The sequence below is a fragment of the Pinus tabuliformis genome, chromosome 8 (genome assembly GCF_031772625.1).
Source record: "Pinus tabuliformis cultivar Carrire ecotype Pingquan chromosome 8, CPIR1, whole genome shotgun sequence".
NCBI classification, from domain to species: Eukaryota; Viridiplantae; Streptophyta; class Pinopsida; order Pinales; family Pinaceae; genus Pinus; species Pinus tabuliformis.
Window position 1 is genome coordinate 127,304,744 of NC_142294.1, and position 10,643 is coordinate 127,315,386.

The 10,643-nt window shown below is 42.9% G+C and overlaps 1 protein-coding gene across 1 annotated transcript; it reads right to left on the reverse strand.

The window, feature by feature from the left end:
- Positions 1 to 9,272: 9,272 nt before the first annotated feature.
- On the reverse strand, positions 9,273 to 10,019 carry LOC149234446 (uncharacterized). The gene has a single exon (XM_089368272.1). It carries the CDS (start codon positions 10,017 to 10,019, stop codon positions 9,273 to 9,275), a length of 747 nt encoding a protein of 248 aa, XP_089224398.1.
- Between the last annotated feature and the right edge of the window lie 624 nt (positions 10,020 to 10,643).

A 10,643-nucleotide genomic window follows, 5' to 3' on the forward strand; every position in this document is an offset into this window, starting at 1 on the left:
TCGGAAAGAGTGTTGATTTTCAGCCTGTTCCAGACCAGTCCCTAGTCGGAAACGCTGTTGATTTACCCTCGTTGTCTACACACCACTTTGTTCCGGGAACGTTTGTCATCAAAGATGAACTACCTGAATCCAAACCAGATGAAAGTCCAAAGGTCCAGATGACAAGTGACCCGGTCTTTCCAAAGGTCCAGATAACAAGTGACCCGGTTCTGCCTTCAGAAGTTCTATCCTCAGATGATGTTATCACAGTAAAGGATGAAGATCACACCATCCAAATTCTATACATAAACATAGACTCTAATGATCAAGTGAGCATCCCTCTCATTCCTTCGCAGGAGGAAGGAAGTCCATCAGAGCCATATCCGACCGTTTATCCAGTCCCACCTTCGAGTAACCTCGTTGTTTCCTTCAATTGGGATCAACTAGGCAGTCCCCGGCTACCACCTTCCAGACCATTTCGAATTATAGTCCAAGTCTACCGAATGGTTATGGCCGGTACCATTATTGATGAGGGATCTCCCGTGAGCATCCTTTCTTCAACAGCCTGGGAAGCACTTGGTTCACCACTGCTTCTGCCTGAAATAAGAAACCTTACAGGTTTTCATCGAGAAACCAGTCGACCTTTAGGAATTCTTCCCCATGTACCTATCACATTAGAAGGGAAGACCATTCAAATGGGCGTCATGGTAGTCCAAGGCCCGTTAGATTACAATTTACTCCTTGGGCGAGACTATATTTATCGCATACGTGCAATTGTGTCCTCACTCTTTAGAGTGATGTGTTTTCCGCACGAAGGAAGGACAATCAAGATCGTAGACCAACTTTCGTTCCCCGGTTCACACTTCAAATATAGTCATCTACCATTCCTAAATGGTCTTATTTCCACAGAAAATGCAACACCCAGTCCGTCATCCTGATGACGGCAGCTGACCCGGGCACGTGACTGAGGCCCGGGGGGCATGCATCCTCCTTTTCAAAATCGAGTCTTTCCAAGTGAACCTCCATTCTATCCACTCCGTGAATGCCATGAAGCTTGGGGGGCATGTACCTCGATTTGCATTATCATTTGGAGGTATGCAAATTCATAACAAGCATAGTTTTTCCGTTTCAAGCTTGTGTAAACATGAAACCGAATCCAAGCAAAGTTCTCCATGGTTCAAGCTTGTGTAAAAATGAACCCATACTTGATTTACATCCCGTGATTGCCATTTATCTGCTAAATTCTGCTAGATGAGCCTTGGTTGTTTCATTCCATCGCCACCATCTCTTTGGCCGATCATATGCTTTCACTTGGTTGTTTTCCTTTCCTGAGGAACCGCAGCAATGAGTGGTTTTATTAGCCAGCCTCTTGACCATTACATGTTTTGAGCAGTTCCACCATTACCGGAACTAGTTCCTATCCTTTATACCACTCGTTCCTCTAGGACGAGTCGCCTTTAAGCTCTTTTCTGACTCGTAAAAAATGAAAAGATTGCCGAGTATTTTTCCTTTTTGACTCGTTAAAGAGAATAAAAATGAAGGTCCGCTTTCAGCTCTTTTCTGACCGTTTAAAAACGAAAAGATTGCCGAGTTTTCCCTCTTGACTCGTTAAATGTTAATAAGGGGCGGTCGTTTTAAGTTCTTTTTGTCGACCGTTAAAACTTAAAAAGATTACCGGGTTTTTGTCATTTCGGACTCGTTAATGGTTACGAAACGACGCGGTCTTGATCACTTTTTTACTTTTTCAGGTCAAAATCACTATTCATGAAAAGTACTCCTCGATCGTAATGATCGGGCGGTTCTTTCGGGCATTATTTTATACTTTTTCGGGACCGAGAGACACAACTTTACGAAAAAGGACACCCCTGGAGTTTCCTTTTTGCGGTCTTTTCAAACTCTCTAAACATGAAAAGACGCCGAGTTCTTCCTTTGTCAGACTCGTTAAAACTTAATGACATCGGATCTTGTCGAAATGATGCACCACAAGCATATGCTATCGCCATCAAGCTTGTTAAAACTAATAGGGGTACTCGCTGGAAATGGTGGGGGAAAAGAAATTTTGGAACCATAATTATTGTTGTGTCAGCAGTATGTCACTCTTGAACATGGCACTCCTCTGCTTTCGTGTCTGGGTGGGGACATCTCATCTTATTTTTCATTTGCCTCCGTGGGATTGGGTAATCCTATTTGACCTCTCATCTGCTCATTGCTGCGTCACTATGACCTTTGATCTGTCAATGTCAAATACTGCCAACTCCACTCTAGTGCCGCTAGTATGTTCAAGAGAAGTTGACCTCTGTAAAGAAACAACCTCCCTCTGATGGCTCATACAATCTTGATTCATAACATTATCTCTCTGTCTCGTGTCGATGATGTGGGAAACATTATGGCCCACCTTCGATCAAGGTCACTTCCTATCGACTTCAGCTCATTATCCAGGAAGCTGATCTAGAGACTCCCTTCCGGTGCCTTGGAGCCTGCATGCCTCAATGGCAGGTTCTTCGTGTTCAACGCGAGGTTTTCATCATTGGCCTCCGATCGAATGATTCTACGGGTGTTCGACGTCAGATCACTAATTCGCACGCCGTAGATTGTACCGATAGTACCTTGAGGGCCATTATCATTATTGGTGGTACCTCTCACGTCTGTTAACAGTTCCAAATATTGACTGGTAATCAGACGATGTTCATGCATGTTCGACTTCAGCTCACATATTCGCATGCTTGAACTTGTACTTCTGTTCGGGTCGAGATGGAGCGCAATACCCTGGATTCTGTCTGTTGTAATCCAGGCGTGATTCTTGATACATGACTCGTTCACTGGATGGCTGCGACCATACCTGAGTCAATTCATTGATCCTACCCATATGGCTGCGTCCATACTATGGATCTAAATTATCATGTACTCTCTTATGGATGGCTGCGACCATACCACGTACATCATGTATTTGAGCTATCAATAGTATCTCTCAATGCAGGTTCTCGGCAGCAGCTATATGTGTTCTTGCAAAGCATTTCACCCCTCTCTCTCGCTTGGGCCTCATGCTTTGGGGGGCATCTGTTACACAGTAAATTGTCACCGTTGGTCACCGTCCCTATCGCCTCAATTTTAGTACATTGGAGGATGCTTTTCGGGACCTGTGAGCAGTGACATAGCCTAAAAACACTTGCACTATGTTCCCCTGAGTATGTACTTCATGTTCCCTCAAGACACCTTCTGCAAATTATCCCTGAAAAGTGCCCTTTTCCCATTGGCGCAGGTACCCAATGTCTGACCCATGCCAATAACTCAGATCCTCAAAAAGGGGCGCGATCATTGGCGCTCTGTCTTAGAACAATGCCCGAGCCAGTCAAGTTTAGTAATGTTTTTTTCCAAAAGCACGACTGTATGATTTTCCCTCCCAGATCATGAGCTCCTTTGAGGGAAAAATCCATCTGATAAAGCTCGAGAGTCATCATATCTATCCACAGTAGGTTTTCATGGATGTTGCCAATTCACAATGGGTGTCCTGGTGCATTGAATCTTTCTCCCTTCTCCATCTATAAAAGCTTGTCCTCATGCATTAGACAAGCTAGAGTGCTAGTTCCAAGTTTATGAGTTCCGAAGTGCTGTAGCTTTGAGTTCTTGAGTTGTTGGAGTAATGCTAGAGGGGTTATGCTGCCGGAAGTCCGAGAGAGAGGTAGTCTACTGCAAGGCATATAGCTGCTCGCCCAGCCAGAGGAAAGGTTCAGCGTCAGAACCTTGGTTGTAACTTTTCCTGTCTATTATTAATTAATGAACGACTGTTATTATAGTTCCAATCTCATTGTCTATTATAGTGATGTTGATTTATTTCTTTTCTGACTGAAATATAGTTGTGCCTTGGTGGATTTTATGCTTGTATCTGTTTCTTCCTTTGCATGTGCAGGTGTCCGTTTGTAAAGATCGCAAGGATTGTGACCTGCCAGAGCGAGGGAGCGGGAACACCAACTCTGCTTCGACTATAGCATTGGATTCCAGGTTGGTATTCTTAATTCACCTTTACTGTACAACTAGGAACTTGCGTAGCAGCGTGGATTGATTGTGGCTAGTTCTGTTTTAAGCTAGTGGGATCGCCTCTGTCCGCAGAGGGGATTTACCTCACCAACAAGGCCAACAACTCTTTAAGATACATGCTTCCATTTCTAGCCCTTCTTACAAGTACAAGGAGCATTGAGGGTAATTCTAAAAGCTTTCAATCTTAGCAACAACACTTGTACCTAGCCATTTGAAGCATCATCATAGATATTCATCATTCTCTCTATGGAGCACTGATATTCTGACAAAGGCCCCTTCAGTGGCCTCTGTATTTTGTCCATGACCTCTTTCCCCTCTATGCAATGGGCTTTCACATGCTCATAATCCTAATGAAAATTATACAAACCATCTTTCTACCATATCTCCTTACTATGGCTCCCAAAAAGCTATAATTGAATTTATTAATGTATTTGGGCCTACACATTTCACATCATATAAACTCTAAATAGGTTGGGCAGCCATATTTTTTTCATGTCCTTACCCTTTTTTATGGGCATGACCTCTCTATAGGCCGAGTTTCCAATTGGACCCCACTCGATGATCAGGGGTTGGTTTGTTCAATACTTGGTGTTTAGTGCACATAGGCCCAATGTTTGTTGGATGCCGAGCTACCCGACTATAGCTCGAGGTGAATATTGCACAAAATATTGTCACCATGACATTTTGCAATCGGTGTGAGTCTATCACCACTCATGCTTTCCTCATTTGCAAGTCTTAAACCTCAGTTCTTCATGTCAAGCCTTGAAAAATAAGAGAAACCCCTTAAAAGTCTCTAAAACTCTGGTTCCTCACTTTCTCTTAGCATTACTTGCGGTCCCGCACCTACTGGTCATGTCCCCTATGTACCTGATTGCTCTGTCTCTGTGTAATGGGTGTGGATCCCTGTAAAAGTAAAAAAGGCGCAAGTATATTCTTAAAAAATCACTTTAAGTCATTTCTGGAAGCTTCTAGAAGGAATCTTGAGGTGGAAAGTTCGCTCATTTAAGGTTCATGCATCCCATACCTTAAGGAGCTAACCCCTTGATGTGAGGAGCTTATCCCTTTGAAGGAGGACTCTATCCCTTCATAGGTGGACCTGTAACATCCTTCCTTTGCACTATAAAATGAAGCATTGGGCTGGTTACTTGGGAGGTTGAAAGCTGAATATTTTTGAGGTGAAATGATGTTGGAATTTAGTCTTCCTAATTGAGCTTGAGAGGAGATATTACATACCTTTTTGATCTCATTGGGAAGAGTGTGAGGCTTGTCAAAGTAGAGAAGATTCCTGTTTGGACCCTGGGAGGAGCTTGTACAACATCAAGGCACCAAAGGTTGTAAATTTCTTCTATTTTCAAAGTTAATACAATCAAGTTTATTTTTCTCAATAAGCTGTGTTTTATGGTTTATTTCATGGATTCCTTGATCACCATGATGAATATGATTTATTATATTAGCTATGCAAGTGTTATTTGATATGTGCTTGTTTGTAATTGTAGGTTCTCAAAAGGAAACTCGTTCGGATGGTGGAAGCATGGCTGCCACAAACTAGCATTGGACTTAAGGTAGGGTCTAAAACACCTCTTAGTTTTTTATTAATAAATCGCAATATATTTAGAGAAAGGTAGATTTGCTTGTCCTGCTTGTTGCTAGATATTTGTTGATACTAGGGAGATCAGTCTTGTTCGCAAGAGCGATTTATCCGGCCGAAAGTGAGGGGTCAGGACTTATGGCGAGGTCATCTCTCCTTTGTTTGTTTCTTTATGTTTATTCTTGATTTCCGTTTGCACCCAATCTAATTCCTTGCACAGCTAACTTTGTCCAAAGGCCCGATTTTGTCTACCCTTGTTATTAATGTTTCCACAACGTTCTTATTTCTTTACTTAGATACTTTACTTCTTTAAAATCCTATGATGATCACCTCCATAATGGCCCTCTGTTGCATCAAATTATTCATTGGATCACTCTCCCTAGTGCAAAATATGATTATACCTTTGTGCTACCTTCTTAGTGTTCCTTCCTCACTACAAGGCTACACGTGTGTTTTGAGAAGTCTCTCCTAAAATAGAATGGGTGAAGTCAATGATAGAAAGTGAATGATATAATGTAAGGACAATAAATCTGCTCAATAAAGCATAAAAAATATGCAAACAACGAAAATAAAGCACATTTTAAGTAGATGAATCAAACACACTAGAGTTAGAACACACTCTTCCTATTTCACTCGTGGGGCATAAATTCACTGGCACTTTCGTGAGCCTCTACTTGGCCAAACATCAATGTACTATTGAACCAACTTTACTATCACCTCTAAACCATTATTTTTTTTTTCTTACAAAAACGGTTATGGGATTTCATTAACTGAGTGACTAAGAGCCACAAATTTGGTTACAAAGGAAGAGGCAGATTTCTGCATGTCTTTTTAGCCAGAGGAATATATCGCCTACACTTGTCAGGCTCCTCTTTTTACATTTAATATAGTGTACTCTTGCTGCTGATTTTCTGAGCCGAAAAATACAAACAAACTGTTGCAAAAGGATGTAATAGAACATGTCTGTTTAGGGGATTGGATCCCAAAGGGTTTTGTTATCTCTGAGGAAAGAGCCGGCAACTAATTGGGCTGCCTTGTTTGCCTCGATGTCTGCTTCTTTGTTATTGGTTCTCAAAACATGAAAGTATTTCAGATTCAGGGACTTTGCCATGCCTTTGATCCTTGTAATTATCCTGGCAAGCTGCAGATCCGCTGGTTTAGAGTTGGTCACCACTGCTTGGATGATCACCTGGGAATCTCCAAAGACATTTGCCTCCTTGTAGCCCAGCTCTTTGAGGAATTTGATTCCTTGGAAAAGGGCCATCGCTTCAGCTTGTATGCTTGAGGAATGGCCTAATCCCCAAGCGAATCTGTGCACAACTATTTCATCTGGATTTATGATGAGTCCTCCAGCTCCAGCAGTACCTGGATTCCCTTTGGCTGCCCCATCAAAGAAGAGAGAGGGAAGAGTTTGTGTGGACAGCCAGGTTTGGAAATCTGCTTCATTTTTCCTGACTTGCCATTCTTTGCAAGGTGGCGAAGAGCTGTTCGATTTTGGAAATTTGAAATTGAGGGCAGTTCCCAAATCTATGTCCTGCTGGGTTAGATTTGAATCATCTCCTTTGTCTTCCAGCCACTCAACAAGCTGGCTTTTTACTGTGTTGGCAACTAATTTGAAATCCTGTTCCTTATTACGGAAAATCCTTCTGTTCCTTTCCAGCTAGACTTGCCAGCTAATGAATTTAGGCAGAGCACTCCACGCTGACCTGATTGTTTTATTTTTTGGAGATGGGCCTAGATATCTGGCCATCCAGCCCGCAAACAGATCCAAGACTGAGGAGGGGAAGGTGAATTTATGCTTCCAGGGAACAAGTAACTCCTGCCATATGGAAGCAGCGAACTTGCATTCGATCATGAGATGGAAGGTGGATTCTACGTTTTCCTTACAAAGAGAGCATCTAGACGGCCCAAAGATGCCCCTTTTCTGAAGCCTGTCTTCAGTTAGAATTTTCTGGTGGCAGAGAATCCAGCAGAAGTGATCTACTTTGGGAATTGAAGGTATTTTCCAGATGCCAACCCAAGGGGCAGGATTGGGAGGCACGTGAGGCCGCTCGAGACATTTAGCATAGCCCTGGGCTACCGAGTAACCTGCTCGATTTGCTCCCCAGCCTCTCACGTCCTGCCTGTTTACATGAATTGGAGCCAGCCCATGTAACTGCATGGTGAATGATTCCAGATCAGAACGTAAGTCAGGTGGAACTGGGAGCTGTTTCCAACCCGACCACACATCGCCCTTCCAGATTGAGAGATCCCACAGAGTATTGATGTTGGCCTCTGACATCCAGCGCTGCAACTCAGGCATGCCTATCGATTCTGCCAGCGGGGGTCTATTTAAGATACTGTCATGCCAGAGGTGGATGCATTTTCCATTGCCTGGAATCCAGAAGGAATGATTCCTTATCAACGAACCAGTTCTGCTGATGAACCTGTTGAAAGGAGTATTGAAATGGTTCTTGGGCTGATCCAGGCATCTAAGTCTCGGTCCTCTGAAGTACTTCCTCCACAAAGCAACTTGCACCCAACCAGGATTTGGAGCTATGATTTTCCAAATCAATTTGGCTCCCATGGCTAAGTTTTGGACACTGAGATCTTTGAAGTTCAGTCCTCCCTCCTGAGTTGGTCTGGTGACTATTTCCCAATTAACTAGGGAAATTCTCTTCTCATTTTGCTTGCCTCCTTTCCAGAAAAACGTTCTGATTAGTTCCTCCATCTTTTTGATGATTCCCACAGGTGCTAGTATAACAGAGAATTTGAATAACGGAAGGCTGCTCAGCACTGCTTTAATGAGCACTAGTTTTCTAGCTATGTTGAGCCAAGAGGATCCCCACGTCTGCATTTTTGCTTTAAATTTGTCTAATTGAGGATACCAATATTTGCTCAGGGCCCTCTTGTGGAAGATGGGTAGTCCCAGATATTTAGATGAGGACCAAGAAGTTGAGACTGCAAAGCTGAGCCATCTAGCAATGTAGCTTGCAGTTGAAGCAGTAATATTCCAATAGTAGATATGGCATTTGCCATTGTTCAGAACACTGCTCAAGACCTTACAGTAATCGTCCAAAACTTCTTTGAATTTGATTGCTGAATGAGGAGATGCAGCCCCCAACAGTAGAGTATCATCCGCGAAGAGGGCGTGATTGATGCTTTTAACCCCTCTAGCAATGCACAGGCCAACGATGTCTTGATCTTGCTGCTTTCTTTGTAAGTAAAAACTGAGAACAGAGGCCTGTAGAACGAATAGGAGGGGTGAAAGGGGGCACCCCTGCCTCAGCCCTCTAGTGGCTTTGAAGAACTCAGTAGCCCTTCCGTTCACCAAGGGAGCAATCCAAGGCTCCGAAATACAGGCTCTAATCCACTTGATGAAATTTTGACCGAACCCCAGTTTTTGCAACACCTCAAACAAAAAACTATTTCTAACACGGTCAAAAGAATTTGCTAGATATAATTTAATAACCATACCTTTTTCCTTTCGGTGTAGGCTGGAACGAAACACCTCTTGGACTAGAACAAAATTGTCCACCAGTTGCCTGCCATGAATGAATCCACCTTGTTTATCCGGGATTATTTTGGGAAGAATTCTTTTCAACCTGTTAGCTATCACTTTGGTTATCACTTTGTTCCCAATATTGCATAAGGAAATTGGGCGAAATTTGCTGAAAGAGTTTGCTCCTTTCTATTTGGGAATGAGGGCAACGAAGGCTAAATTTGTGAGGCCTCCAATCTTCCAACAGTCTTGGGATTTCTGGATCATTTTGAAGAACTCCTTCTCGACAATCTGCCAACAGGTCTGGAGAAATCTAGGCGTAAAACCATCCGGTCTCAGAGCTTTATTGGGATCCATTGTGAAGAGAGCCTCCTTGACTTCCTTTTGTGTGATTTTTCCTTCAAGTGCCTGGTTCATTTTGGAGGTGATAAGACTGGGGACAGCCTCCAACAGAGTAGCGTTTAGATCAGCACCTGGATCTTTTCTATAGAGCTGCTCAAAATTCTTTGAGGTTGCCTTTTTTATGCTGTTAAAGTCCTTTGGTACACCATTGTCTTCTTTTGTTTCAGTGATGGAGTCACAACCTTTCCTGGCTTGGGATTGTTTATGGAAAAAAGAGGAGTTTCTATCTCTAGATTTGAGCCAAAGGCTCCTAGACTTGAGCCTCCAATATTCTTCTTCTGCCAGACAGGCCTTGTGGAAACTTTGTTGGAGTTTGGCCTCTTTTTCCAACTCATCTTTAGTGATATTAGCTATTTCAAGATGGAGATGCTGACTTTCTAAAGCACTTTGAATTTTTTTCCTTTCCTCAGCAGGATTGGGCAGGGTCTTAGCCCAATTTTTCAACATGCCTTTAACTCTTCTGAGTTTTTCCTCCCACACAAAAAAGGCGGATCCCTTGACTAGCTCTTTCCAGCAGTCTCTGACCTTTTCCATAAAGTCTGCCTCTTTAATCCAAAGAGAGATGAATCTGAAAGGTATAGGCCCCAGATCCTTGGGGGTCAGCAGCTCAAGGCTGATGGGCTTGTGATCTGAAACGCTGCTTTGAAGAATTCACATTCTAGCTTCTAACCCAAGGAGAAGGAAGGAGCTTTGGACCAAAAATCTGTCAAGTCTTGCCGCTATGTATCCCGGACCAACTCTCTTATTTGACCACGTGAAGTTGCCCGTAGTCAGCTTAATGTCTATCAGATCCCAATCTTGCATGAGGTCTTCCACTAGTTCTCTTACCAGATCCCTAACAATGCTACCTCCTCTTTTTTCTAACAAGACAAGGGTGAGATTGAGGTCTCCGGCTATGACTATGTTCTCCAGGTTTTCTAGATCTGCCAAATTTTTGATAGAATCCCAGCATAATTTTTTCTCACCTGCATTGTTAGGAGCATATACATTGAACAGGCAAATAATTTCCTTAAATTCTAAATGTTGCATTTTAAAAAAAATCCAATGAGTATTCAGGGACTCAGAGATTAATGAGAACTTATTAGGATTCCAGAGCGACCCAAGTCCTCCCGAAGCTCCACGGGCAGAGGATGCATGCACTCCTTCTTTCTTCCAAAA